General features: G+C 46.5%; 11 protein-coding genes across 11 annotated transcripts; 5 read left to right on the top strand and 6 right to left on the bottom strand.

Moving 5' to 3' along the window:
- The first annotated feature begins 357 nt into the window (after positions 1–357).
- On the top strand, positions 358–2,007 carry BGW36DRAFT_385016 (uncharacterized protein). Its single transcript, XM_046216868.1, has 2 exons — positions 358–773; positions 842–2,007. Exons 1-2 carry the CDS (start codon positions 365–367, stop codon positions 1,570–1,572), a joined length of 1,140 nt encoding a protein of 379 aa, XP_046068582.1. The 5' UTR covers positions 358–364; the 3' UTR covers positions 1,573–2,007.
- On the bottom strand, positions 1,985–3,581 carry BGW36DRAFT_385015 (RTA1 like protein-domain-containing protein). Its single transcript, XM_046216867.1, has 3 exons — positions 2,918–3,581; positions 2,768–2,860; positions 1,985–2,702 (listed from the first exon to the last, which is right to left on the bottom strand). The coding sequence occupies exons 1-3, from the start codon at positions 3,129–3,131 to the stop codon at positions 2,110–2,112; spliced, it is 900 nt and encodes a 299-aa protein (XP_046068581.1). The 5' UTR covers positions 3,132–3,581; the 3' UTR covers positions 1,985–2,109.
- A 5,199-nt stretch (positions 3,582–8,780) lies between these two features.
- Positions 8,781–9,453, top strand: BGW36DRAFT_399520 (uncharacterized protein; the record flags this gene model as incomplete). The annotated part of the gene is made up of 3 exons (XM_046218530.1): positions 8,781–8,876; positions 8,928–9,143; positions 9,196–9,453. The coding sequence occupies 3 exons, from the start codon at positions 8,781–8,783 to the stop codon at positions 9,451–9,453; spliced, it is 570 nt and encodes a 189-aa protein (XP_046068580.1).
- A 1,198-nt stretch (positions 9,454–10,651) lies between these two features.
- On the bottom strand, positions 10,652–12,049 carry BGW36DRAFT_418890 (catalase core domain-containing protein; the record flags this gene model as incomplete). Its single annotated transcript, XM_046219439.1, has 8 exons — positions 11,866–12,049; positions 11,705–11,796; positions 11,597–11,646; positions 11,504–11,561; positions 11,178–11,458; positions 11,034–11,117; positions 10,778–10,959; positions 10,652–10,714 (listed from the first exon to the last, which is right to left on the bottom strand). Exons 1-8 carry the CDS (start codon positions 11,914–11,916, stop codon positions 10,652–10,654), a joined length of 861 nt encoding a protein of 286 aa, XP_046068579.1. The 5' UTR covers positions 11,917–12,049.
- On the bottom strand, positions 11,698–13,010 carry BGW36DRAFT_463964 (GMC oxidoreductase-domain-containing protein; the record flags this gene model as incomplete). The annotated part of the gene is made up of 4 exons (XM_046222236.1): positions 11,698–11,796; positions 11,866–12,380; positions 12,441–12,615; positions 12,883–13,010. 3 exons carry the CDS (start codon positions 13,008–13,010, stop codon positions 11,928–11,930), a joined length of 756 nt encoding a protein of 251 aa, XP_046068578.1. The 3' UTR covers positions 11,698–11,796; positions 11,866–11,927.
- A 641-nt stretch (positions 13,011–13,651) lies between these two features.
- Positions 13,652–15,054, top strand: BGW36DRAFT_25689 (putative short chain type dehydrogenase). Its single transcript, XM_046210032.1, has 2 exons — positions 13,652–14,908; positions 14,990–15,054. Exon 1 carries the CDS (start codon positions 13,931–13,933, stop codon positions 14,681–14,683), a length of 753 nt encoding a protein of 250 aa, XP_046068577.1. The 5' UTR covers positions 13,652–13,930; the 3' UTR covers positions 14,684–14,908; positions 14,990–15,054.
- On the bottom strand, positions 14,771–16,725 carry BGW36DRAFT_25675 (putative Zn(II)2Cys6 transcription factor). Its single transcript, XM_046210030.1, has 5 exons — positions 16,526–16,725; positions 15,779–16,468; positions 15,349–15,711; positions 14,983–15,287; positions 14,771–14,913 (listed from the first exon to the last, which is right to left on the bottom strand). Exons 1-5 carry the CDS (start codon positions 16,642–16,644, stop codon positions 14,858–14,860), a joined length of 1,533 nt encoding a protein of 510 aa, XP_046068576.1. The 5' UTR covers positions 16,645–16,725; the 3' UTR covers positions 14,771–14,857.
- A 178-nt stretch (positions 16,726–16,903) lies between these two features.
- BGW36DRAFT_302622 (putative ATP dependent RNA helicase) lies at positions 16,904–18,564 on the top strand (the record flags this gene model as incomplete). The annotated part of the gene is made up of 2 exons (XM_046211809.1): positions 16,904–17,448; positions 17,505–18,564. 2 exons carry the CDS (start codon positions 16,904–16,906, stop codon positions 18,562–18,564), a joined length of 1,605 nt encoding a protein of 534 aa, XP_046068575.1.
- Positions 18,565–18,918: 354 nt separating this feature from the next.
- On the bottom strand, positions 18,919–20,012 carry BGW36DRAFT_362251 (uncharacterized protein; the record flags this gene model as incomplete). Its single annotated transcript, XM_046214356.1, has 3 exons — positions 18,919–19,398; positions 19,435–19,605; positions 19,665–20,012. 3 exons carry the CDS (start codon positions 20,010–20,012, stop codon positions 18,919–18,921), a joined length of 999 nt encoding a protein of 332 aa, XP_046068574.1.
- A 1,521-nt stretch (positions 20,013–21,533) lies between these two features.
- BGW36DRAFT_325039 (putative glutaminase) lies at positions 21,534–24,640 on the top strand. Its single transcript, XM_046212710.1, has 5 exons — positions 21,534–21,980; positions 22,044–22,446; positions 22,502–23,510; positions 23,565–23,695; positions 23,747–24,640. Exons 1-5 carry the CDS (start codon positions 21,703–21,705, stop codon positions 24,392–24,394), a joined length of 2,469 nt encoding a protein of 822 aa, XP_046068573.1. The 5' UTR covers positions 21,534–21,702; the 3' UTR covers positions 24,395–24,640.
- A 1,453-nt stretch (positions 24,641–26,093) lies between these two features.
- Positions 26,094–27,116, bottom strand: BGW36DRAFT_362249 (uncharacterized protein; the record flags this gene model as incomplete). Its single annotated transcript, XM_046214355.1, has 3 exons — positions 26,094–26,652; positions 26,708–26,855; positions 26,915–27,116. 3 exons carry the CDS (start codon positions 27,114–27,116, stop codon positions 26,094–26,096), a joined length of 909 nt encoding a protein of 302 aa, XP_046068572.1.
- Positions 27,117–27,614: the final 498 nt, after the last annotated feature.

Here is a 27,614-nt window from a genome sequence, read left to right as displayed (position 1 = left end):
CTTTAAAAAGCCTTATAAATTGTATGAGGCAGGCCCTCGGGGGCTCCCGAGATGCGCTACGTAGCGTTTATTAGTACAGTAGATAAATCAACCCTACCTCGTAAAAACTAACCTTCACATAAACGCTGCGCAGCACCCCCTCGAGGAGGCCCTGCCTCATACAAATCGACCTGCTATATAAACGCTGCGCAGCGGCCTGCCTCATAAAAATCAACCCTACTATACAAATATACAAACTTTCTATGTAACTAATCAAATTCGCTTGCTTACTTAATTCAGGGCGGTGAAGGTCAGCTAAGCGGTGAAAGGACTCGGGCTGAAATAGTTGCCACCTCCGTATAGTCCCCCGTTGGCAGGTGATGTCATGCCACCATCAAAGAAGCTTAGCCGCTTGGTTGGCCCGGCAGAAAAAAGACGCAGTGTCCGTCAACTCGTTGCTTGCCAACAGCCATTTGGAAAGAAAACCAGCTATCCAAGATTTTTCGGGTGGCCAGCCTTCAACATGGCCAAGACAGACAAGCGTGCGCACGACAGCAAGCACGATGCTGCTGTCGGCGCATCCCGCATTGAACGCGTACCACGACTAGGGAGGTACTTGCTGCTGGTTCTGGGCAGCCTGTTTCTAAGCTCTACCCTTCTTACAATCAGCACCCCACAAACAGCTGGGCATCTCGCCGGTGTAAGCAAGCATCTGGAAGAGTGGTGGGAAGTCGGCGGTCTTATAGCTTGGAGAGCCCTCGAGCTAGGACTGGTCTGGGTTTTTGGCTTCGATGGTGTGTGCCTGAGTTTAGTCTGTTGTTATTTGTTTCGCGCTTAGCTGACTTGGAGGTTATTGTGCCAGGCTGGGATGTAACAGAATTAACCGTTCTCACACACGTGCCTACCTACTTCCTCTTGCTTAATTTTTACGAGGTGAAGCCATCGGCGGTCGCTATCACATTCCTGATTGATGTCGTCTCAAAGACCATACCCTTCATTGCTTTGCGGGGACCTAATTCAGTCCACAAACTCTCGAGTCCGCGCGCAGAAGAAGTTTCGAATATTGGGATCCTGCAAGATTGGTTTACGACCGTCTACACATCGGTTGCGGCAGCTGCCATCTACACAATATTCCTTTATCTCAGCTTCTATACCTGGCTGCCAGTACACCTGGTCACGTACTTTGACGGCGTCAGCGATATTCGGCTGGTGCATGCCGGGCCAGCGGGTCTGCCATCCGTGTTCCTGAGCCTCGTACTCGGTGGATATGCAGCCTATGATCTACTGTTTGTCAGTTCTGCCGGATGCTCTGCAAAGGACAGTTCTCAAAAGAGCGAAGACCGTGAGGGAGAATACCTTATCACATCACTGTGCAACCGGACCTGGGGAAGATTCTCTCCAAAGGGAAAAGTTCTCGCCAGCCGCACCATTATTCTGGCAACGATGACTCTATTGAACACGGTCATTCAGGTGTCAGGCACGGTAAGGGGCGTCGATGTCAAGGGATCAGCCGGTTGGGGCGCGCTTTGGGCCACGGCAGCCTTGGTTGTTGGCGGTACATTTGCCTGGATCGAGGCAGTGCCAGGGGTTTAAAACTAGGCAATGACGAAGCAGAGTGATATATGCACTGGGTACATTCTACTTCAAGAAACTTCCAATCATGGTAAGTTGATAATTTCATGGGCTTGAGACTAGACCACTCTTGTCTCGCGGCTCCGTAACTGTGCCGTCACGGAAGTTCTTGCATAGCTCCATATTCTCCGAAGCTTAATTTACTTTTTCTCGCGCTATCGCTATTTTTAATACTCCGTTATTTTTGTGCTAATTGGCCTTTCGTCAACTAGCCAGGCGTTTTCGTCTATTTCAAGGAAATTCGGGTTACAAAGGTCTCTTTGCATTCTCTCTTTTTCATTCAGTGGGATTCTCAGTCTCGCAAGGTTTCTTCGGGATCCGTGCCATTACATTTCAAAATTCAAGGCGTACGATTCATTAAATAGTGCTAATAAAAAAGAGTAATATTACGCTCAATTGGTATATACTACCGGCTCTATGTATAATCTATCGTGATGGGAGAAGGAGCATTGTACAAAACATAGCAATAGCAAAGGGAAAAAGAAGAAGAACTCCCGATTATCTTTCCTCCAGAGGTTGGGCAGGTCCCAAGTCAACGCCATCCCAGTCATCGACATTCTTCTGCTTTGGCATCAACCAGCCGGGATGGACGAAATTGAAGACACCGACGGCAAGAATCATCATCGCGCCATCCAGGGCAATAAAGTACTTTTCGTGGGAAATCAAATAACCTGACCAGCCCTGCAACAGCTCAATGGTACGATAGATGCTTCGCGCATAGATGCACACAACCGAAAAGATCATGGCGGCGAGCAATGGTGTAATTGAACCTTGCATTGTCTGTAACAGCCTCTGTCTCATAACACGCAGCAAGAAGTCGCAGGCAAAGTACACGAAGACGGTGATGGATGCCATTTGGAAGACGATGCCGACGACCATCACATCGGTGCCGGGCTTGGTGTTACCGTCCACCTTGTTGGTTGCTGCGGATGCCATACCACCGCCAATAGCCTGGACGACGAGGGAGACGATATCGCAGGTGCAGAAAATCCAAAGGTACAGGGCGGGGCTAAGTATCGATGACTTGCGGCCGAGTAGCTGGATGAAACGCCCGAGAAGGACGTAGATACCGGCTGTGAAAAAGGTTGGCGCTGTAACGCATGTCAGTTCATTTTCTATTTCTTCGTGGGGATCCAGCAAGTGAAGATTGATGTACCGATGATAAGAGTGGAAATTTGCATTAAGAAGGCGGTCATCTGGTATGGGCACTGAGAAGACCAGGTCCGCGCAGCCCAACCAAGAACCTCGACTACATCAAAAATCAGCAATCGCATTCCAAATTTCTCTCCATCGAAATCTGCCTCACCCATAGCTCCAATACTAAACAATACACACCACCATGTCCTTTTCCATATGAATTGGACGGTGTGTGCAGCCATAGTCAGGCCGAAAAGAACGCAAAAGACAATGCCAGCAGCGAGAGAAGGCACATAGTTGTATGCGGGGTCTATCCCATCGATGTAGGCGTGGCACGTCCCCCTCAGCTGTTCTTTTATGTCGGTGGTGTTCGCCTGAGACATTTTGGCGGTATTGTATCCTGATATGCTGTTGTAAGTCCTCAATGTTGCGAAAAGAATCTGAAAATGAGAGTCACGCTTGCTCTACTGTCCGAAGTAGGCGGAACCACCACAGGGTAGGAGGGAGTTGGCCAAGAGCAAGACAGAAGAGTAATTCGATGGTAACGAGCGATCGGCGTAGTCAAATATGTTGATCAATTGATAGAAAACACGGATTTCGGAGTACGAAAAGGGATTTACGAAATATATGTATGTATCGGGCCGATTGGCAAGCGCACGACTCGAGATAACATTCAAACGCGTCAACAGGCCCCATTGTTATATTATTGATGGGCTGGGCCCAATGAGAGGATCCACGTGGGGAGCAGCCTCAGCTCGGTCTTTAGTCGTTTTTAGTATCCGATTCCGTTGACGCTTGCGATCATCGAATTAACTACGCTTACTCTTTTCATGATACATGGACGAAGTAGTTATAGTATGGTAGTATATGCGAAGATGGATCAGCCAAGCCGGGTAACGAGCCAATTACAGACCGAGCCGACCGGCCCCGTCGGCTCTCGGTGCTCGGATCACTCGTTTCTTTTCGACCTAGATAATTCTTTTCTTTCTTTTATGTTCTACCTCTTTTCCTGCCCATGTGGCCGGCCATGTGCTGCACATGTGCAGTACGTGTCTCTTTAGGGTTTCGAGGATCACGAGACTGATTCGTACCAATTAGTTGAACGACCCAGATTATTTTCAATATTATTAATTAATATTGTTTCACATATGATACCCAGCCCTCAAGGCTCAGTGACGACGATTGAGTCTGACATGACATCTACGTAGGCATAAATACGAGAACCCTTGTTGGTCCGCAACATTTGCTATTTTGGTCTTAATGCTCCGTACTCTTCATAGTTCAGGGCCAAGGCTGGGGCTGAGCCGGACTTCGGATAGTTAGTTACGCCTTGCCGAGTCAGTCATAATCGCCATTGACCTGCATCAAGCAGTATCGAGCGACGGATATAGGAATATATCGTTATACGGCCGCATGCCCTGTTCAGCCTTCACAGCCTGGCGCCCAAGGCTTTTTCTTCGGCCTATCTAACTTTATCGTTGATCATTATCCTGCCGGTCTTTTTTCAGCTTCATGCAGATACAAGACCGACTCCGGCCGCGACGCCTGGATGGATTAGTCATTCGTAGCGGAGTGCTGTAATTTGAGTTGGGCCTCAAATCATGTAGCCGCGCCAACTTAGGCATCATTAGACTCATTGTGTTTTATTTTCCAGTGTGAATGATGGTATTGTCTGATTGGTCGCGATCTACGTGTTCCCCAGACTCCACCACCGGTGTATCGATAAACATGCCTGATAAATGTGGTATACAGCTGATAGCTTAAGTAGACATACTGGCGCTCCTAAGACATTTAAGCAATAGAACAAAGCAGCCCAATTGAAAGATAAAACAGAATGCAATAATACAGACAGAGATTTTTCTGGAGCTACAAATACTTTCGAGAAAACATCATGTTTTATGAGAAGTTCAAGCCGTTCTCGTTCAACAAAGAGAGCGGCACTGACGAGTCTGAGAAACAGAGGTGCGAACCATAACCACATGAACCAATACCTCCAGACACCAATAATAACAACTCCAACAACAATACCGGTTAACCCCGTTACCACGAGCGCAAGGTAGGTCCAACTTCTTCAGCAACTATAGAGCCCCTAGAGCTTCTTCCCTTTAGAGTCATAGCTTCAACATCTCTATTCTTGCTGTGTGAAAGTTAGGTGAACTTTGCATGCTACAAGCCAGACGGTCACATATGATGGCATCCCAGCTGAGTTCTAAATTTGGCCTTGAAGGCGTCGATGAGAAAACATGGCCGAAAGGTTACTTTATATCAGCAAAATGACATCATATCTAGGCATAAAAAAAATAGGGATTTCTTCTATCGGAAAAAGATCTAAATCCTGCCTACCGTATCCTATCCTACACTTGGGCACGTTATCGTACGGACGACCCATGCTACAACAGTGATGGCACGGGAGATTCTCTCCAAGTGGACGGCGTGGATTGAGCTATTCCGCCAATCGACACCAAACGATTTAATCGCAAGCACTTTAAATCGGTTCTTCAGACAATTGCTGGAAAGTGTGATTACGTGTGGGTTGATGTTATAAGCATCCGTCAAGGTACCAATGTCAATGACGATGAAGTGAACAATCAGATGGCCAGCTTCAACCGCGCAAAAAAATTCATTTATCTGACCGCACAATCTCGATAAAGATACGGGATTTGCCAGTATCAAAGCTCTAGTTGCATTCATGAGTATCTTACATCCCCATGATCCTAATCTTGTCGAGCGGCAAAAGCTTGATTTCACCCTTGTCTGAAGATATGTGGTTTCCACCCCTCTAGACCCTGCAGGAAGCTTTCCTACGGAAAGACGCTTCGATTCTTCCGGTTTCCGACAACCAGATTACGGTAGGGTAAAATGAAAAGCAAACCGATGTAACTGGGGATTCCTTATAAGCACCTGCAACACAATCCAAGACACTACGATAACGGTAGGGTCAGGGCTCCCTGGAAGTTTTCCGTCGACATCCAGCAGTGGAGTCTCAATTCTCTAGGATCAATAACTCTCTGGTACTTCTCCAAGTAGCTCGTCGCCGCCAATGTACGGTTACCTGTGATCAGATCATGGGAATTATGCAAGTGTTTGGTATTAAGTTGGACAAACCTGCAGATCAATATAAACTTGAGGAGCTACAAGAAAGTCTTTTCTGCTGTATCAACAATCGCTCTCCTGCACTTGCACAGGCTTTCGTTCATAGTTATCCCGAAGATTTCACCAGGGGAAGGTCGTGGCAAGCCAAGCTTGGGACCCATACCCCAGATAGAACTTTCCCAGGAGGTGGTGCAAGGAAGTGTAACGATGAAACAATGTGGATTCTGGAAGACATGCATAATTCCCAAGAAGTACCTTGTGACCTAGGAGACAGCATATCGTTTCGGTAATCTCAATCAGCCTTTCGAGGGGATATAGCTTCGCACTTGAGAATTTGTTAGATGTGTGGCGGAACACAGAAACAATATCTCCTCCCGACCAAGCTCCTTCTACAGATCGAACTCTTTTGCTTGTTCGGTATATTTTGATAACGCTCAGAGGTCTCTCGGCGTTAAGAGGCTCTCAGTGGACTTCTCCCAGTATGAAAGGCCGTTGAATTTGATGTGAAAGCTATGTCAGGTTTATCCGCAAGTAGTTCTAGTATTCCTCCTTGGACAAGTGATTGGCCCCCTGCCCCGAGGAGTCAAATAGCACATGGGTGGGAATGATGGTCGCGACAAACCGTGATAATTCAAGTCCTAATGTTGGGTCTTGTATGGAGGTAGACTTCTCAAAATCTGGAATCTACAAACTGTTCTATTTACTGAGAGCTTTGGATTTCTCGATGGGACTACTAAAGAATGGATAGGTGTGGATTTCGATGCTATGAAATGCTTAGAAACATGGGGATTAGGTGGAACAGGATAATTCATAGGAAGGTAGGAGCTATTATTATTTAATCAAGTTTAACGCCTATATCCAGTCCAACAGACTATGAACGAACATAGGCTTTTAGGGGATATGTAAGTTATTATAACGCGATTTCATACTTTTCTAAAACAAAAGAATAGGTTATCCCTTCTAGTTCTCTTAGTGACGACATTGATGGTGACCTCATCGATATCCACTCTCCACGTGTGCTAAAATTTTGCATGTGGGGTTTGTTTGCTACTAGTATTCTCTTTGTTCAGCCAGAATTTGCCAACACTGATATGTCCCTTCACAAGACGCATTATTCAGCGTAAATTTCAGACACTCTAAAAAAAAGAGTATTTTCAGGTAGATACGTACAAACTATAGCCACTACAGTGTATTAATGTTAATGCGTGTCCTCTAAATTTATCTCCAAATAAACTGTGTTATATACCTTTATGACATTGCCCACCTTCCTAATCCAGGTGCATTGAGAATGTAATATTTATATAACATTGAAAGACTGAGACAGACAGACAGACCTAATTATGCAAAGAAATTATGCTGTGAGTAAATACTAGGTAGTAGGGAGAGAGAGTATGTGTGATTATGAGACAACAATATGAAAATAACAATGATATGAGTGAAAACATGAAGCTATCTAGCGAAGGATTAATGGATGCAAATAGGGAGAGGCGCCTGAGACATCTAACAGTGGTAAACCACCTTCAAGATGTTATGAGTTAGAAAAATATCAGCCTTATTGAGCACATTCCTTACAAAGCAAAGCGAGTTGATCACTAATGACCACCATCAAAATGCGTTAAATCGTAAAATATCACCCTCATTGAACGCATTCTTTACAAAGTGAAATAAGTCGACTAATAAGTGACTAGAAGCTTACGAGTCAATTAACACCACGACTAGCGTTGATTACGAATTCTTAGTCAGACGATGCCCAGTCTACCAAAAGAACACGCCTTTTCGACTCATCACAGGTACGGTACGTAACGAAGCAGTAGAGTTGTTCATATATTAATGACTGGCTGTACTATGGGCTAGTGATATGAGATGATCTGGACCGTTAAATTTAACCCTAACCCTAATGAAGCTGATATTAACAGATGAGGTTGCAAAGATGAGTTGGAGAATGAAAACTAAAAATTAAGTTCTGAGCACAGACCACTACGGCCGCTAGCGCAACCGCCTGGCTCCACAGTCTCCACGTGTCAATTCGATCGGGACTCGCCTTTCTTCGTGAATGGACCCAAACCTAACCTCCTCTACTTCTTTCTATAAGCAAAAGGAAGAACTTAATAAATGTATGACTTCGTTTCTTACAGCGCACGAGATTGCATCTCCCGGTATTTCTTAAGGGCATTGACTGCATCCAAGATTACTTGGGCTTGATGCTGGGAACAGGCATCGCCATCTTAAAACATCTCGCCGAGATCTTAATCGGCCTTGATGACAACCCACAAGCATCCTTGGGTCATCAAGAGTGGCTGTCCGATGTGATCAAACGTAGAACAACGTTTAGATACCGTCCGAAGGTGGCTCAAGAATAGCTCAGCATAGGTCTCCTGCAAGTCGTCTAGCCAAGACAACGAAATAAACAGAGAAGCATGTCATGTCACATCGACTTTCATCATTTGCTGATTGACCTCGTTTGCTATGTTTTAAAGCTGAAAAAAATTCAATGTTAAGTGCTATTATTTATAATCAAGTGGATCTCATCGCAATCTGTCACGACTACACACTAGATAACATGTTTTGGACTTTTATCCTAGAATGACAAAATAGGAGACTGGTGGCACTACCACCATAACGCCTTAGTTAGATCGGGACCAGTCGAAGCCCTTTGCAGAAACTTGCAACCCACTTGTAGGTTGACGCCACAAAGTCACTACCTAAGGTCACCATCGTCATGGGCTTTTCTACTGACTCGTTAAAGGTTCAAAATATCAACATATATAGCTGGTCCTGCTGTCCTACCGCAGAATAAATTTTTGAGTCAAACGTTTTATTAGACGTGTTCGAATATTTCTATCGTTTAGTTGAGTGCTTTCTTTTGTTTATTTATACTTTTAATCATATTACTGTCCTGATTATCTTCATAAACCAAAATGAGCATTGATTGTTCCGGTATGGCATCACTGTACAATAAGGAACTGCGTGCGGCACCTCACAGCTGGCCTGCTGACTATACTGTATGGCCGGAACCTTGCCTTGTATTTTCTGAGGTATGACAACCGCATCCTCGCGTGGAAAAGTGCCAACCATCGTTTCTATAGTTGCAAGATCTACAAAGCCCTCGCGACACCAAATTTTCGAGCAATTATGCAGATCCTGCGTATGGCGGCGAGAGGCAGTATCAGAATACATATGATGACGACGAGCTGCATGCCGTCAAATGTCAAAAATCTGATGAACACTCGCAAGCCGAGTCCCGCCCCTCACCGCCAGATTGTCAATATGACCAAAACACACTGGTTCAAGACAAGTGCAAGGTATCGTTCAGGGTCCCTAGGATATCATGTGAATCAGAAACTAAGTCTATAGACGAATGCGCAGAAAAGAAAAGTACAGAATCGCCTAGCCCAGAGAGCATATCGAGAACGCAAAGAAAATTACATACAAAACTTACTTAAGCAAATTGACGAGATTAATCAGCAACATATGCGTCTCATCGAAAATTACCGGGCTGCAAAAGAAAATATTATATGCCTTCAGATCCAGGTGGAGGATCTCCAAAGAAAATTTGATGTGTGGAACAACACTAAGTTGCTCGTTTTGAAGGTTGGGACCGCACGTCTCTAAATGCACAGGTTGCGCTCTGTTCCATGATAGTATCCGATCTGCTGCGGGAAACGGAGCCGCAGTCGGTCTCGAATTCGTCAAGTCTGGTCATATTTTGATCTCTGTATGTCGTTCCGGTCGGTGCCGGCAATGTTTCATTTTTGCTTTGCGGCGAATTCAAATCTACTAGGAGTATACCGGATGACAGTGCGTCCTACGTGTCAGAGCTATTTCTGGGAGTCCTTCGCAGTTATGATGCGGTGTTTGAGAGCAAGGATACTGCTGTGATGATATACCAATAGCGAGATAGAATATATAGTTCATCGAATTTTTTGTTTCTTGACGTGACCACGGAAAACAAAGCACGATGGTGCAAAATCTCCAAAATTAGTCTAGAAATATTTCCTGTCTCAGTAAGAGCTGTGGCGCTTCACGATATGTATTCCTCGAGGAATCCGAATGGACCAGCGTTCGGACGGGCCTTGCGTTGTGCACGACAAGACTGTCGATAAACTCGACACTCCATAGATGAATAACCAGCGTTCAGGAAATCGAAAAGCGAAATCGTCATGCCATATCGATCAATCGTAACGGCTTTATGCTAGATCATCAGCTTTTCCGTTTGTGCGCGACAGCTCTGGACGGAGTATACCCTGCCATCCTGTGCTGTCCTCCCTCAATTCAAGATTCAGCGGTCACTGTGCCTCAGGCAGTATGTAGGAAACGGAGGTTACTCAACTGGCGGGCATGTCTTGCATAGTGAGTTCTAAAATAACATGTTCATTTTAATATTCTCTACTTGTGGAGAGAAAACATGAAATCGAGCACAAATAGGTAGGAAACCACCTGGTACGAAGAGGAAGATGATAAGGGAAAATCTGTAGGGCTAAATAGAGTCCTTAAACAAAACAGATGCAAAAAAATACTGAATGCTGATCAATCATGTTGATATTCTCAGCAAAAGTATACGGTTTTAATTGGCCCTATTATCGGAAGGCTTTTGCAAAATCTGATTCACTGCGACTTCAAGAAGATGGCTCAAGTGAGAGGGCGACGCGGGCAAACATTTCTGTGAGTTATAATGATAAGGGTGTTAATGGTCGTTATTGTCCTAGTCTGATACCTAAAACAACGTACCATATACCTTTTCTCTGATATCCGACTGGACACCGGCTAAAAAATCAGCTGCATTCTGGACGAAGTTTTTCTGCTGGCCCGGCTATCGACCCAGGAATTGCCACAGCGCGCGGGGTTGTACAAAATCCACTTCAGAAACTTCACTCTGGAATTCAGATATCGATCCCACCCAAATGTCGTGATATTTTTCCGGTTATAGAGGTGAAACAATGAACGTCCTTTGCAACGACCTCACGTAGTTCGGTTCGCTACCGTAATTTCTTTTCAACGACAGGAAACTTTCGCGTTTATAAGGGAAGTATACGGGGCTAATTGAGGCATTTGAAGGCAGCTGCTGATAAATCAGGGACGGTCTGTATCGGGTAGGATCTGGATAGGCAAACGTTCGTGCTTAGAGCACTGCATGAGCAATTTAGCAATTCAGCATACACCGTTTTACCTGTGATCATTTAACAAGAACTAACTTGGATCTGCCGACGGCACTATTCCTGGAACCATAGCAGAAGGAGAGAATGCCATTCCTCGATATCTTGGAAATAATTGGTTGGCTACAGTCGAGAAGCTAGTTAGTTACATCGTCAAGAGACAAGACCACAAACTATCTCTACTCACATTCTCATTCAAAGTCAATTTACCGATCGGTCGCAGCGGAAAGTCTGCATGTGGCCAGACTTTTGTCATGTCAAAAACATTGAAACGGTATGTCTCAACCTCTTCCTGCGTCATGACTTGCACACATACGGGCCAGCTGGGGAGCTGGCCTGTTACAATGCTTTGGAATAAATCTCGAGTGTGATGGTCTATGTCATGCCCCATGAGTGTGGAAGATTCATGACGTGTCAGGCTCCTGACGCTTTGGTCGGACTTTAGGTGGATTTTGACATATTTGCTACCATCCTTGGGTGCAAGACAATGATCAGTGAACATCCCATACATATTGTTAACGATTCCGTACAGTTTCGTAAATTCGTAAGTATGCCCACTACAAGCATCTATATTGCGAAGTGTGGCCAGGTGCTCCAATCACTTAGGAGAAACATTAACGCATAAATACCTTCTTGGTTGGTTGTATGGAAACTGCAATAGTCAATACGTAGCTTACTCATGGCATCATGAGATTAGTTACTCCTAGAACATGTTTGGATCCACGAGGTTGGTTTGATGGTGACGCTTATGAGATCGATTCAAGGATGGGAACTTTCTAAGGCCCCGAATGAAAAACATCGCCTAGGTGGTTCTTGTAAGTTATGTGATTGTTTCAGAAAAGGAGAAGAAAATTTGTGGAAGCTTGTCTACAATGTCACTGAACACCCAATCCTGATTCCCTTCCTTGGTGAAGAACTCCATTGCAAAACCTCTCAGTCACGATCATGAGTCACGGCTGTTATAGGATGTTCTTGGAGATTGTTGCCAGCATCTGGAAGTTGTACAACGCACTCTATCCCGCCTGCACACAGAACCTTGGGATCTCCAATTTCTGAAAGCTCCAAGAGTCGGGGACTATGAACCGAGCTCGCCGAGAGTATCACCTCTGCCGTTGCAAAAACTTGATGAGAAACACCATCGAACCAAAATTCGACACCACGCGCAGTATCAGTGCTTTGATCCATTATTACCCTGGTCACTGTCGCATCCGTCAAAATCTTGAGGTTCTTGCGGTGAATGTTGGGCATCAAGTATCCCGTAGCTGCATAGCTTCTAATAGCCCTGTCACCATCACGAGTTATTGTTGAGAGTGTGCCGTAGAAACCAAGATGGTTGCCGCTCCATGGATCTTTTGGTCGAAGCACACGGGATAACCTCGTCGAATGCTTCCATTATCGAGTCTTCGACCGGCACTCTCCATGGAGAAAAGGAAGTTTTGATCGGACCAGAATGGCCATGGAAGACAGGCTCTTTGCTGTAGAAGTCCGCTTACCAGGTGCTCGCTTTCTGCCATCTCCATCCAGCATCTCACTTTTGAAGTAGTACGGGGCGAGATCAGCCCATGACCAACCTTTGTTTCCAAGCTGTTCCCAGTTACCGATGTCCTCTGCGGATGGTCTACTGTAGGCCAAAAAATTAAAATTGCTGGAGCCTCCGAGGAGTTTGCCAAGAATACATGATGAACTCGGTTATCTGTTCCGGCCTAGTCCAGCGAAAACTGTGATTAATCACCTCACACAAAGGATACAAATGAGTAAAAGAAGCTTACTTGTGGAGTGGATTTATACATCCAATCATATCAGGATTGTTCAGGGCAGCTGTCATTCCAGTTGGCATTTCAATATTCATATCTCCCAGTCTTGATTGGCCCGCCTCGACCACCCCTACTCGAACTGTTGGATCTTCGTCAATCGAGCTGCGAGCACCAGCCCGGCTGTTCTACTACTAACGATGACATAGTCAAATGTTGAAGAATCTTGTAAGAAGTCGGCTAGGCTTGTTGCAGGCTGTGCCATCTTTCTTTCTCTGACTGAGGAAGTGATTGTGTGTTCAAGCACGACCAGAGAAGTAACTCCTAGATCTACTTTATAAACGTCCACTAGGTAAGACTGACAGGTATTATTATGTAATATTTGAGGCAAATTCTGTACGTAAAAGATATACTCTTTAGTTTTGTAAATACATGGTCGTAAGTTTAGAAGCTGAAAATTATAAGCACGGATGGGTTAGATGTGACAATTAATTAGCATGCGTCGTTGATTATGCGAAGAATGCTCGGAGGTTCGGTAAAAGATGACGGACTTACGGCCTCGAGCCTCCGCGTTAAACGAGGCTCGGTAGTACTCGTGTATACGGAGTTACATGTCGATAATCCATCAGCCGTTTAGATCTAGAACCATCTACCCACAGAAAGTTATGGGCTTATCTTTCGGTTGGGTGACTAGTTAGAGCGTGTATTCCGGTATACTTTCTCTGACTACATGTTTCTTCTGGAATTATATTTTTATGTTCTAACCTTATACAGTAATAATTACTAATTAGGGGTTTGGTGGCTCACGGGTCGGCCGCTAGCGCCAACTCTACTCGTCGTTCTAGTTGCAAAGGACTTTCAATTGAACTTCAAAATCGCGATTTAACACCAGAACTGGAAGTTCCGGTCATAATACGCGCGTTTTCCTGTCGCCAAAGGCTGCATGACAACCGAAAACTTGTCCTCGGCATGTAACTTAGGCAACAATATCACTCATCATGGCTAGCATTTTCAAAAATTGTCCCATTTGTTAACTAATATTTTAGCGTTTGCATTTGCTATGACCCATATGCTAGCTATATAAGCCCGCACTGGATTCCGTGGATAGTCGTTCTAGTTATCGGCACCATAGTACCAAAATTGTCTTCATATTTTCAAAGTTAAACTGGAAAATCAGTCTTGAACATGTCGGGCAGCCTGGCTGGCAAAGTAGCCCTTGTTACAGGGGCCTCCCGAGGAATTGGTCGTGCAACTGCGATAGCACTCGCTAAAGAAGGCGCATCTGTTGTTGTCAACTACGTTTCCTCTGTGGGTGCCGCAGAAGAGGTAGTGAAAGAGATCGGAGCTAATCGGTCAGTCGCCATCAAGGCCGATGTGTCTGAGATCAATGAGATCATGGATTTGATCCAACAAGTTGTCAAGAAATTCGGAAAGATTGATATCGTCGTTCTCAATGCGGGTCTCCTATGGCAAAATGGAGCCCTAAATAATATCGATGAAAATGCTTTCGACAAGATTTTTCAAACGAACGTCAAAGGACCTTTCTTTCTGGTTCAGGAGGCCGCAAAGCATATCCCTGACGGCGGCCGAATTCTCCTTTTCTCAACCTCACTAACAAGCGTCAGTATGATCACCCCAAACTACCTACTCTACGTGACAACCAAGGGTGCGGTTGAACAGATGACGCGTGTCATGGCCAAGGATCTTGGCAAAAGGGGAATCACGGTCAACACAATTTCTCCTGGTCCCATTTCCACCGATACTTATTTTGTCGGCAAGACAGAGGAGATGATAAAGTTGCAGAGAACTTTTGCTCCGGCAAACAGAATTGGAAAGGCTGAAGAGGTCGCTGATGTTATCACGTTTATGGCAAGTAAGAAAAGTCAATGGATCAACGGACAGAACATTCAGATCAATGGAGGTATGACCGTTGGTTAGAAGCTGGAAAGAGATTTCTTTATTTCTTCACTTCTTCGTTTTAACGACACTCGGTTCCTATCACGGAGCCTTCACTGTGTCCCTTGCCTTTAGATAATTCACACGTAAAAATAAACATTATTGCTCGCAAACATTAGCAAAAACAACTCTGAGTTACGTGATTTCTTTGCTCAACTAAGGTGCCGCTTGCCATTTCCCTTCAAACACCTCAAGTTTCTTGAGATAGTGACCTATCAACGGCAATAAGTTAGCATAAGATCATGGATCGTCTATAGCAGAAGGTAACGGAAAAAAGTTACGGGCTAGTTTCCATTTTTCACAAGAAAGCTCCAACGTCCTTTTGAGTGCACTGGTGTTTTCTTGAGGCTGGTTAACCTGTAATGCCGCAAGAGCTGCCATCCCGGTACAGATTACTGCTGGCAGAGGAACTAATTTTGCCTCTGTACTCGTAGCCACCTCGTTAAATTTGGCGCAGATCTCGCAAATCATATTAATAGTGGACGACACGGCCAGTAAACCCTTGTCCACAGATCGTCGTTGGTCGACAGAACCCAGAATTGGCGCTTCTTCTGCCATACGACCCTGTTGCAGCAGGATCATGGTCCTGGAGGGGAATTGTGTGAACCTAGTGGCACATGCATGAAAAACGGGACAAGACGACCTACAACAAACAAATGGAATTCGCTCCGCAAAAAACAACCCATGACCCAGGTGTTTGATCAAATAAGATTTTTGTCATATAAAGTACCTTGGTCTCGAGGTTTTCTAACTTCTCAAGGAGCTCCAAGCTGTCGTGGATGTTGATCAATTCCTGGGCCTGCCCAAGCAATTCACTCGCCTGGACCTCACGAGCGAAATATGAAACGCGCATTTCCACAGCTGTCGCCAGGGTAGCTCCTGGTATCTCGCCTCGCATTAGCTCGCACGGCCCGTCCCAAATAGCATCTGGTCCAGGCAGGCGGAAGGTCGGGTCAGGTACGCCAACTACATGAGGGGCTCTGCAATTAGTCGCGGCCTGCATCACAAGTCTAGATTCGGAAAACAAACAGTCAGTAATGGACAAGGTATGATAGCCAGCCTCCAAAGTTGACATACCGGTCCAATATGAACAAGCCCAGCCAGACTCTGCGCCGTTCTTCCGCCTCTACCCATGCAGGTGATATATTTCCAAAGTCTTTTTGTTGGTCCACATGTAAACCCAACGCATATCCCAATCTAGCGCAAGTCGCTATACTCACAGAAGCTGCAGCAGAGAGCACAGACCCGACTTCGAACACCGTAATCAAGAGCCCACATTGAACCATCTCCAAGCTAGGGGGCTGTACTATCTGTAGAAATGAGAATAGATATTTGCAGATATAATAGGCTTCGTGCTGCGCATTCTCGTTCTCGGGAGAATTACCCTGCCCTTGGGCTGCTACATACATACACAACAATAGGAGGGCAGTGTCTGCTCTTGGTGCATAGCGAAGTTGGGTAACTCGGGATCGGAAGCTCTTCTCGTGGATTACCGGTAGCCAAGACTGTAATGAAAAGAAGTAAACGGACAGCACATCTTGCAGGGGAACTCTACTCTTAGCTAAGCTTGTCATTATTAATTGCACTGCAAATTGGTCAACATGGATCCTCCGGCCTTGAACATTATCTTGATATGGCTGTAAGGCCTCCAGGGTAACCGGTGGCAGCCATATTTGTCCTAACGCTAAGGATAAACGCATGGGTAGCGATGAAGCGGAATTGGCGAGCTCTGTGAGATAGAAATCGTAGTCACAAGGGATTCCCAATCTTACGCAGACAATGAACACATTGATATCTCCCGCTGCGACTTTGAAAGCAACTTACTTTTGGCATCGCGAACATGACGGCATCGCCTTGTCACATTTTCGCTTTTGACTTCGACATAGGGCGCAAACATTTGCAGCGAAGGGGCGCGAGGTCAGTAACGTACCGCTCAAATTCATATCGACGGAGACTGCGAATTGACCGTTCACTCACGATATCGCATTGGCACCATGATTATGATAACACCAGGTTACGGAAAGCCGTTCATCTGATGGGGTTGTAGGGCGAACTATACGCGCAACCTTGCCAAATATGGTCTTAGATCCACGTGACCTTGAATTGTCACCGCCTTTATCCGATAGCGGGTTTTCTGCCGTCGATTTCCCAAATCTTAATTTTTTTTATTTTTCCGTCCACCCTAGTTACACCAAAACCAAGATGGCACCCTCAGAGACCTCAGCAGATAACTCTGATGACGACGTTTTAAACTCGTCGCACTCGGAGTCTTCCGATATCGAGGACACGGAACAAGTTGGCCGGCCCACGAAAAGAAGACGAGTCTCTATCTCATCAGAGGCCTCATACAACTCAGACAACGGTGTCGCAACTCGACCTGCGATTGTGCCTTTGCCTAGTCTCTCGCGAATAAAGAAGAAAGTAGATGTGGAAGCTCAAACTACAACACCAGCCGACGAGGAACCAGTGACTATTGCAGACGCACGCGAAATTGGGCTCCGAGCTTCTGATTCTACCTTTGATTCCCTCAATGTGGCTCCTTGGTTGGTCAAATCTCTCTCAACCCTTGCAATTCGACGACCTACCGCTATCCAAAGGTCATGTATACCCGAAATCTTGAATGGGCGAGACTGCATTGGTGGCAGTCGCACAGGTTCCGGAAAGACGGTGGCATTTGCGGTACCAATTCTGCAGAAATGGGCGGAGGATCCATTCGGGATATTCGCTGTGGTTCTGACCCCTACTCGGTAATTCTACACGTTCCATTAATTGTTGCTGTATGCGCTAACGCTATTGATTGCAGTGAGCTCGCACTCCAAATATTCGAACAATTCAAAGCAATCTCAGCCCCGCAGAGTCTTAAGCCGGTACTTATCACCGGTGGAACTGACATGCGACCTCAAGCGATTGCGCTCTCGCAACGGCCGCATGTCGTTATCGCAACCCCGGGGCGCTTGGCAGATCACATTCGAACTTCGGGAGAAGACACAATAATCGGACTGCGTCGCGTCCGCATGGTAGTCATGGATGAAGCAGACAGACTCCTCACTAGCGGTAATGGCAGCATGTTGCCAGATGTTGAAGTATGTCTGTCTGTGCTGCCGCCATCGAGTGAAAGACAATCACTCCTTTTTACTGCCACTGTCACCCCGGAAGTTCGCTCGTTAAAGGAAATGCCCCGTCCCGAGGGCCGCCCTCCTGTCTTCGTCACCGAAATTGGCACCGAGACCCATGCTCCGATTCCCCCGACTTTGAAACAAACATATCTACAAGTCCCTATGACGCATCGAGAAGCTTTTCTCCATGTCCTTCTCTCCACCGAACGCAATTCCACCAAACCAGTCATTATCTTTTGCAATCGTACGAAAACAGCAGATCTCCTTGAGCGTATGCTCCGCCGTCTCTCCCATCGAGTCACTTCATTACACAGTCTTCTGCCTCAGTCGGATCGGACAGCAAATCTGTCCAGGTTTCGAGCCAGTGCGGCTCGTCTGCTAGTCGCCACTGATGTCGCGTCTCGTGGTCTCGATATTCCCAGCGTCAGCCTTGTTATAAATTTTGATGTCCCTCGGAATCCAGACGACTACGTTCATCGTGTCGGTCGTACGGCTCGTGCTGGCCGGGAGGGTCAATCCATTACTCTGGTTGGCCAAAGGGATGTCAACCTCGTTTTGGCCATCGAGAAAAGAGTAGGCAGACAGATGGTACAGTGGGAAGAGGAGGGTGTCAACGTTGAAGGAAGAGTGGTGAAGGGAACCACGCTGAAGGAAGTAGGCGAGGCGAAGCGAGAGGCCGCTGGAGAGATTGAAGAGGGCAGAGACGTGTTAGGTCGTCGTGTGAATAAGCTTAAAAAGATACGATGAGAACTGCTGTACATAGTAAATCTAGAAATTGATACCCGTGCATAGAGCAGTGGTTTCGTCATCTTCGTCAACAGCCATGTATGTTTAGGGCGATGTGTAGAATTCGGTATTCAATATGAAAGGGTATCCTCATAATATTGATATCATGCTCTTATAATACAATAAAGGAGGCGTCCACACGCCTCTGCATCCGTCTGTAGTTGCGCTTCTGAAAAAAGGCTGTCTGGGATTCCTGGCTGGCTTCTCCCTATAGAACCAACTCAACCAGATATCAGTTCGATACCCCAATAAAATAGGTTTCTACTTGAGTCGGTACTCTTTAGAAATATATCCCGACTCTCATGGTCCAACAGTTTAATCTAACTGTGTCGAAGATTGCGTCAGTTTAACAAATTTGTCTAGTGCGTTTTCTTCCCCGCCTTGTACATCCTTTATTTCATCAACATCGACATAAGGTCTTTGTCGAGTTTCAGCTTGTGCTTTAGGAGTTTCTTCCTCGTCTTCTTCCCTCTCTCCCTGAGAAGTGTTGTCACCAGGGTCTGATGTTGGAGAGGGTATCGATCCCCGCGCAGAAGAGCGTACAGGACGCGAGCGGGGCTGAATTGGGAGCGGGGGTAGAAGAACTCGCTTTTGCTTCGGTGACGTTTGAGATGTTGTTCCGGTTCTGAAAGAGGATGAATTACTCGAGGAGGTAATGGTGGTGAGAAAGGGACGGCGACTAGACGCTTCGAATTGAGAAAGAGCGCGGTCAAGGGGATTTTTTCCCACGCGATGCATCGCCGACTGGAGTCTTTTCTTGACTAAAGCAGCTTTCTTAAAAGATGTTAACCTGGGCTGTGCAATATTTCGAAGTTATCAGCTTGTCCTCACTTCTTGTATGAATATCCTGCGTGCAGCAGGCTCTGTGGGAACACTACTCGCGGATTCCGCGAGCTTGCCATTCGAGCTTTCCTCTGATAATGCTTGGAGGGGAATGTCCTCTTTTTGTGGTGATTGGAGTCCATTAGAGACTTGTTTTGTCGTGATATCCGTAGTCGGCACCTATTTCGGATCATTAAGTTATTGTCTGAGCATTCTATGGACTGGGTACAAAAACCAACGTTTTCTCTTTGGGGCGAAACCGATCGTGCACTCTCATCAAATATTTGGAAATCCTTACCAGTCTCAGACTGGTAGGTCATCATAGGTACTTTCCGGGGCTGATCGTTCTCGACATCTTCGATGACGTTGTCTATTGTTCTTTTCTGTCCGGCATGGTGAGGCTCGGAGGATGTGGTACAGTCCTCGCGTAATTCGCTGAATTTGGTAAATGGAATTGCATCTATTGTCGACTTCTGTAGCTCGAGCTTTCTCCTTGTAGAAGGAGTCAAAGACGCGTTAGTGGTCTTTTCGCCGAGAACGCGTCGTCCAGCCTTCAGTGAGCTGGTTTCTGAGTGGGATGACTGCATTTTTGGGGAGGGTGTTGGATCAGGTGTAGCAAGACAGATGCAGTGTCAGCGAGTGGATAGGGCTTCCTGGAGTAGTGTCTGATCAATTCAATATGAGGTGACGAAGGCAATTGCTATATCCGAACAGTGCCAATGCCAATGTTGATGCGTAATATGCAAGATCCGAAGACTATGGTTGCGGCACAAACATAACTCTTGCCTGCCAGGATCACTAGTAAGGCCCAATTGACTTCCTCGGAAAGATTCAAAGTCGCGTGAAGCACAAATCGCGTCGTTGGTTCTATTATGATATTATTGTGAGGGACCTGGGAAGCCTCCGCAGTGTCACCGAAAGTGGAGCGCCGGGACAGACGCTCTGACCACCGCTCCCTTCCACGTCGTTTAACGTGTGCGTGTAGTGTCTTGCGCGTCTCGAGCCTTGGCTATACCAATCGTTAGCCCGTGCATCCGCTCCGAATTCATAGATGCCTTGGGTTGAAATTTCGGAATGATACGTATTCAACAGGAATGTCAGGTCGCGTGCGTCCACGTGTACGCCTGGCATTCTTGGGGCCGCGATGCTCCACGTCATTTCTGTCATCGAGTGCAGATTTGTGGCTATGTTCACTTGTTGGCTGCGTGAATGGAAATTACCGGATCCAAGTTATGCCAGATACTCTCTGAAAACTTGTGAGAGTGGCACTTCTATGCTGCTGGGCAACGATGTCGGCTAAGGATCAGCGAGTGGGAATACCGTCTTGTTCCACGATCGTTCGCTGGACACCTGTTGCTTTGCGAATACGCAGTGTCATTGACATCAACGCTGCGAATTGTGTGACGCGGCTAGATTGTGCTTCAATTCGAAGGGAGAGAAAGCGAAATATGTTCTAAGTACCTAAGAATACAAAATAAGAGTTACCTCCTGCTTCGATAGATTTGATTTTGTCGTATCCATGATGACGATTCTCGGTACTTTTTTTATGGTCCAGATGTCAAATGGTGCTTTGCAATGATCGAACACTCCAGTCTACACCATGTGGTAGGCGGGAATATTGAAGCTTTTCGGGTACTTTTTGTAAATTAACACATTGTCAATTAAAATGTGGTTTCAAACATTGTTGATCAATTGATAATATATTCTGTTGATGGTTTACACAACATCGAAGCGATTGAAAGAATTTCAATTCTGATCTAACGCATAGGAGAAATATATATCAGAAGGCGCACAATGTAGAGCCTCAGAGCCGTTTGAAACAGAGGGAGTAACACCAATATCAAGTTGGCTAGAATAATATTGGATCGCTATTCAATACTATACCTATTTCATTGCTATGGTAACAATTTGAATAATACAACGGCCCTGATCGATATTCAAGAGCCATCCGACGCTGCCGACGCTGCGGTCACGGGTATATAGAATACCGCAACATTTGAAGCCATTCAAGGTGGGTCCTGGACACAGGATTTGATTCGCTGCTGCGGGGGGCTCCCCCACATGACCTCATAGGCTCGCTGCTTCCCCAGAGACGCCAGGCACCGCAAGCAGGCACTTCCTTCTATCCATCTCGAGCAGGCCCTTCGAGAACATTGACCTCGCAATATTCTCTATATTCTCTATACCCATTGTACCCATTGATATCGTAGCCGACCACTCACTCCCTTCCTTCTTCCTTTCCTTCCTGGCTGAAAGGAAAGCGCCTCTCCATTCCCCATGCGGTGGTCTGTCGTAGCCCTGGCTGGGCCGCTGCTTCAGTCTGCCCTTTCCGCAGCGTCCGCACTCACCCCGCCCGTTCTCCCGTTGACCGTGAGGAACCCGTATTTCAGCACCTGGCTTGCCGATGCTCGCGATGTGCCGTGGTCGAAATGGCCCATATTCTGGACTGGCGAGGAGCTTGGTTTCTCGCTCCTCGCCCAAGTGCCTAGCTCCAACACCGTATACCCACTACTTGGAAGGCCTCAGGATTCCCTGCCAAACGATGGAAAATCTGGGTATGCATTACAGCGAGTCTCCCACGCCGCCAAATTTCTGACCTAGGAATATTTTCTTTGTAGTTATAAAGTTGATTACCCTACTTACAACGGCGCTACTTACGATGCCTCAACTACCAACCTGACTTATGTACTTCCTGGATCGAGTGACTCGTCCAAACTGGAAATAATTCTGTCTTTCTTGTCCCCGATCACACCCACATCGACTCTGCGGCAGTCGATTCCCGCCTCATACCTCACCATCCATGTCGCCGGCAGTGTCGATGTCAATGTCTATGTTGACATGAACGGTCAATGGGTAAGTGGTGATCGAGATTCGCAGCTGGTATGGGACTTCAACGATATCAGTGTGGACCGTGGCGCAACAAAGCTCAAGAAATGGCAATTCACTCGTCAGAATGAACTCTTGGTGTCCGAAATTCGGGATCGAGCTGAATGGGGAACGTTACATTTCGTTGCGCCGAAGGTGAGCATTTTTTCACTAGCATGGATCCAAAAATTTTGCTCAATTGATATTATAGGATGTTCGACATGAAGCTGGTACTTCCAGAACATTGCGTGATCGTTTCTCCAGGTCAGGCACCTTGCAGGATACGGTGGATCGCCGCTTCCGATCGATCATGGATGAAGAGCCTGTCTTTGCATTCTCAAAACACTTTGCCCTAGGAAGTGGCTTGTCAACTAGCTCGGATTCTGTGAGATTTACCATCGCTCATACCCAAGATATAGTTATTCAGTATGCATCTTCACGCGGCCTTACCTATATGAGACCGTTGTGGAAGTCCTGGTTCCCAACAGCCGAAGAGCTCCTTTCCTTCCATTACTCGGATTTCTCCGACGCCAATAGCTTGGCATCTAATTATTCGGATCAACTGGCTATTGATGCATATAAATCTGGTGCTGATGATTACGTGGATATCGTCACGCTCTCCGCCCGCCAGGTTCTTGGTGCCACAAGCTTCTCTGGGACAGCCGAGAACCCCCTTCTCTTCTTGAAAGAGATATCCTCCGATGGAAACACTCAGACTATTGATGTCATTTATCCAGCGTTCCCATTTTTCTTATATACAAGTCCTCGCTGGCTAGCATATCTTCTGGAACCGTTGGTCGAACATATGTTAAGCGGGCAGTATCCTAACACTTATGCCATGCATGACCTAGGAACCCATTTCCCAAATGCTACTGGCCATCCAGACGGAAATGATGAATATATGCCAGTTGAAGAATGTGGAAATATCCTCATCATGGGACTTGCGTTGGTCAACTCTCTCCGTTATACTGATAGTCAAGAGTCTGTCTCCCCATGGGCAGGCCAAGGCCATTTAACCCCGGAGACCCTGTATGAGGGCGCACCTTTATTCCCCTTACTCGACCTTCGGACAAACTTTGGAATCGACAAACAGGATGGCAGATGGGGTGGTCCAGGCCATGGAGCCAAAGACGCTCGCAAGTGGGTGCAGAGAAGCTACCGATTGTGGAAGCAGTGGACAGGTTACCTCGTGGAGTTTTCCTTGGAACCAGAAAACCAACGTAAGTTCTCGCGAACATTATATTGGGAATGACATGCTTACTAAGATTCATTAGTTTCAACTGATGATTTCGCAGGATGGCTTGCTCTTCAAACAAACTTGGCACTAAAGGGAATTATTGGTATCAATGCTATGAGCCAGATAGCAGATGTTGCAGGTCAAGCCAATGATGCTTCCCATTTCAAGGTACGCTTCTATATGACCTATTTTATGACTCGGTTGATTGATATCATCCAGAACATCGCCGATGACTATGTTGCCAAATGGGAAGAATTTGGAATGTCCCGTGACGGCACTCATGCAAAACTAGCCTATGACTGGTACGGGTCCTGGACTACTTTGTACAACATCTACGCCGACGCCCAGCTCTGTTTCCACCTGGATGGTGTGACGGAAACAGTCGGTGACTTTGCCCAGACGCCCCTTAGGCCAAAGAAGCAGGGTTTTGTACCCAGGCACATCTATCAAAAACAATCAAACTGGTACCATTATGTTCGGCAGAAATATGGGTTGCCACTTGATAGCCGCCACCTGTACACCAAGACTGACTGGGAATTCTTCTCTATGGCTGTTGCCAGCGAGCAAGTCCGTAGCGAAATCCTGGAATCTGTGGCAACCTGGGTGAATGAAACTGCCACTGACCGGCCGTTTACTGACTTGCACGAGACTGAAGGAAATGGTGGGTATCCCGGTATCTTCTTCATAGCTCGACCGGTAGTTGGAGGCCATTTTGCCTTTTTGGCACTGCAGCGAGCCTGTGGGGGAAAGGCTATGGATGGACTTTCATTCTTGGATGACGTCGACCCAGATGGGGATGAACTCACTGCCGCAGCGGCCGCCGAGTTCAACCGAATGCGTCGCCCATCCTTGAATGGTGATCTGTGATAAGATTACTGTATTGTTCACGTGAGAACGCGATGCTTTGAGTATCAATATTGATATTGTTGTCGTGGGTGGAAGACTTTTTTCATGTCATTTTTACCCTCCAAAATCGCACTCTTTCGAAGAAAACTGTATCTTTGAGTCGTTGAGTCTCTATTTATATAGTCCATGATCATGAATCCTTTTGAATGGTGTCCCTGCTGAGAATTCCTAGTACTCTAGATACAACCAAATATCCCAATATTGTAGAACCAAAGTCCCTTCTATATACGTGTCAACGATTTATTGAACGGGATAGTCTACATTGATATTCACGATTCATCGTAGTAAAGAAAACAAATGTCGTGTCTAGTAATACATATTGAATGCCGTTCACGACAATATTTTCAATATCTCCAAATAGAGCTTAACTTGTCCAATTGTTGCGTGATAAAAGCAAGGGCCATTTGAAATATTGCCGAGCCCTTGGTACATGAAGCCACAAGGTTGCATGCATATGGAGAAATCACCTTTGACATCAATTGATATTGTTTGGAAGGCTGTTAAGCGTTTTATACGAAGTAGGGACAACCGAACCTGCAGTGCTCGGAAGCATTCCTTAGACTAACCTACCCTAGGACGGATCGCTAGCTTTCTAGATTGGTTGCATGAGGTCCACTAGCGTATACAGGCGTCAGGTACCATGGGTGCTGGCTGGGCTGTCCAGTGTGAAGATCTATCTAGGACTCTTAACAACAAAGAGGCAGATCGCTTAGCAGAGCGTATTGTCATTGACTTCGGCTCAGATTCATTGTATTTCAGGCGTATTAAGGCACGATATAACTGTTCGAATAAACTATATCCAGCCAATGATAAAAAATTAGGGTTTCTTAACCTTGCGGTTTGTGAGCACTTCTTATGCACTAAAGATGTCAAATGTGTTTAATTACGGATGTTAGCCCAACACAAAAGTCTATCAGAACATTGGATCATTCTATCCTTACTAGTCAAAATAGATTGACCACAGCGTAGTGTTATATAGGTTCGACACCTACATAATCGCTTTCTGTTGTACTTTTACGCCTTGAGATAGAAGCACCTAGCATCGTGAATACTAAGAAGATCATCATTCAACAATAATGTGTCATTATACTAGAAGAAGTGTGATCTATATTTCAATGACACGTTCATTTGTGGCAAATGCTACTATCTCTCGCTTGCAGACATCCTACTATGCTGTGCTGCTAGCACTCGGTAATGAGGAGTTATATGTAATTATACCTGGCTTTCGACACTTCGAATATAAATTATATGACTGGACAGCTTTTTAATATCATAGACTTTTTCTTCTGTTTAAGCATTTGGTTTGTTGGCCGCAATCGACAAAAATGTATGGCCGAAAGAAATTATGCTTTTGGGAAAATATGCTTTTGGGAAAACATACATATACCGCCTATTGGTCTCGACAGTTTTGAAGATGAGAACACAAAAGAGTTAGAGAAATATCTCGAGAGATCCCTCCGCCTATTAAATGTATCAAAGCTGCCCGCTGACAAGGCACCGAGCAGAATTTTAAACTAAAAAATTGGATTTCATAGATTTTTGAAGACACGTTTTCGTCTTTCCAGTGCAATTCCCGTTTTTTGTCCAACATATCGAGTCATAGTTCCTCGAAAATCTTCCATTTTGACAGGAATATTCAACATGCAGCAGACGGACAAATCTATTTGCTGCCCAAACTAGGGAAGTTCTTGTCGTCAACGGTAGGGCCAGAGCCGCCAGCACGACCGCCGCGGGGACCATCTCCACGTACGCCATCTCCACGTCCGCCACGACCACGACCGCCACGCGCACCTCCACGAGGTCCAGCTCCACCGCGAGTACGGGGCTGCTCCACAAAGCGCATGTCAACATCAAGGAAGTTCTTCTCCTTGCGCTGCTTCTCGCGCCTGGACTTCTCCTCCTGAGGCTTAATGTAGTTTTCCTCTTGGTTGTCACGCTTGAACTCCTTGGCGGCATCCCATTTCTTGTCCTTGGCACCGGCATCAGGAGCACGGGCTGCCTTCACACCGAGGTCTGAGCTCTTGGTAGCGGCCTGCTCAGCGAGATAATCGGCATATGACTTGGACTTGTCGACAGGCTCTTCAGGCTCGGCTCCCTCGAGAGGAGTCTGGGGCTCGTTCTCGTCCGCCTTAGCAATGGCTTCACCGGCCTTTTCATCATTCCACTCGGCGTCGCCCTTCTTGCCTCCCCAGCCCTGACCAACTTGCTTTTCAGTATCGCTGCTCAAACCGGTTAGTATATCATCCACCACGCAAATTTCGCAGAAAAACGTACGTGTGGCCAGTGCGGGCGGGGTGACGGTCACCGCGGGGACGACCACCACGGTCGTCGCGGCCTCGGTAGCCACGACGTCCAGCCTCCTTCACTTCGTCAATTGGGCGGTTACGGTTGTTGTAGCTGCCAGCGTTACGGTCACGGAATGCTATGCAATTATCAGTCTCCTCGTTTCTTCCAATTCCAAGATCCATTCTAGCCACCGACCTTCATCGTTTCCGTTTCCACGGCCGCCGCGACCACCGCGACCGCCACCTCGGGGAGCAGCGGCAGCAGCAGGGGCGGCTGGCACCTCCTTGGGAACATCACGCTTGCCATGACGAGCGGCCGGCTTGTCTACTGTTTTCGTAGGAGGGGCAGGTTCTTTGTCGGAGTCATACTCGGGATCATTTCCTGTCACCAGCAGCATGTTAGGTCATGATGTAATCGTGATACGAATTACGCGGCAGGGAAAAATACCAAGAAGCTCGTAAAGGTTCTGCGCGACAGAAAAATCGAGTCAGTATCAATCAATCACGACGACAAACAGGGTATTTTGGCAGCATTGGATGGGATAAGAAGTAATTGATGTGATTGTGTGGACGTACCTTGGACCGGACGTCCGCCATGACGCCTGGCTTGTCGAAGGAGGGCCTTCCGGGGGAAGGCTTCCTTTAATTTTTTATCGCGACAACTCGGGTGAGAGGGATTGGCGGGTTGAAGAAAGGCAGAATCCTCGGAGTGTAGGATTTCAGCCTTTTTCTGGAGGAAGGAGGGCAGGTCTGGGATAGGGTGGGAGAAACCTCGAAGGGAGAGAGAAGAGAGGTAGAGAGGGAGGCGAGTGGTGGAAGGGCCAGCTGGATGTGGATGTGGGTAAGGCAAGGGCGAGGATGATTTGTGGTTTGTGCTTGTACTGTGACTGTCGCCG

This window comes from Talaromyces proteolyticus (genome assembly GCF_021365285.1).
Source record: "Talaromyces proteolyticus strain PMI_201 chromosome Unknown BGW36scaffold_10, whole genome shotgun sequence".
NCBI classification, from domain to species: domain Eukaryota; kingdom Fungi; phylum Ascomycota; class Eurotiomycetes; order Eurotiales; family Trichocomaceae; genus Talaromyces; species Talaromyces proteolyticus.
Note: the sequence above shows the minus strand (reverse complement) of the source record. Positions and strands in the feature narration are given on the sequence as shown.

Bases quoted from the DNA above. Each gene is read 5' to 3' on its own strand.
- BGW36DRAFT_385016 (XM_046216868.1), top strand. From the start codon at position 365: ATGCCACCATCAAAGAAGCTTAGCCGCTTGGTTGGCCCGGCAGAAAAA. The intron at 774-841 runs GTGTGTGCCTGA...TTATTGTGCCAG, and splicing joins CTGGGTTTTTGGCTTCGATG to GCTGGGATGTAACAGAATTA.
- BGW36DRAFT_385015 (XM_046216867.1), bottom strand. From the start codon at position 3,131: ATGTCTCAGGCGAACACCACCGACATAAAAGAACAGCTGAGGGGGACG. The intron at 2,861-2,917 runs GTGAGGCAGATT...TTTTTGATGTAG, and splicing joins GTTTAGTATTGGAGCTATGG to TCGAGGTTCTTGGTTGGGCT. The intron at 2,703-2,767 runs GTACATCAATCT...CATGCGTTACAG, and splicing joins AATTTCCACTCTTATCATCG to CGCCAACCTTTTTCACAGCC.
- BGW36DRAFT_25689 (XM_046210032.1), top strand. From the start codon at position 13,931: ATGTCGGGCAGCCTGGCTGGCAAAGTAGCCCTTGTTACAGGGGCCTCC.
- BGW36DRAFT_25675 (XM_046210030.1), bottom strand. From the start codon at position 16,644: ATGAATTTGAGCGGTACGTTACTGACCTCGCGCCCCTTCGCTGCAAAT. The intron at 16,469-16,525 runs GTAAGTTGCTTT...TGTCTGCGTAAG, and splicing joins TCATGTTCGCGATGCCAAAA to ATTGGGAATCCCTTGTGACT. The intron at 15,288-15,348 runs GTAGGTCGTCTT...ATTCCCCTCCAG, and splicing joins GCGAATTCCATTTGTTTGTT to GACCATGATCCTGCTGCAAC.
- BGW36DRAFT_325039 (XM_046212710.1), top strand. From the start codon at position 21,703: ATGCGGTGGTCTGTCGTAGCCCTGGCTGGGCCGCTGCTTCAGTCTGCC. The intron at 21,981-22,043 runs GTATGCATTACA...TTTTCTTTGTAG, and splicing joins CCAAACGATGGAAAATCTGG to TTATAAAGTTGATTACCCTA. The intron at 23,696-23,746 runs GTACGCTTCTAT...GATATCATCCAG, and splicing joins ATGATGCTTCCCATTTCAAG to AACATCGCCGATGACTATGT.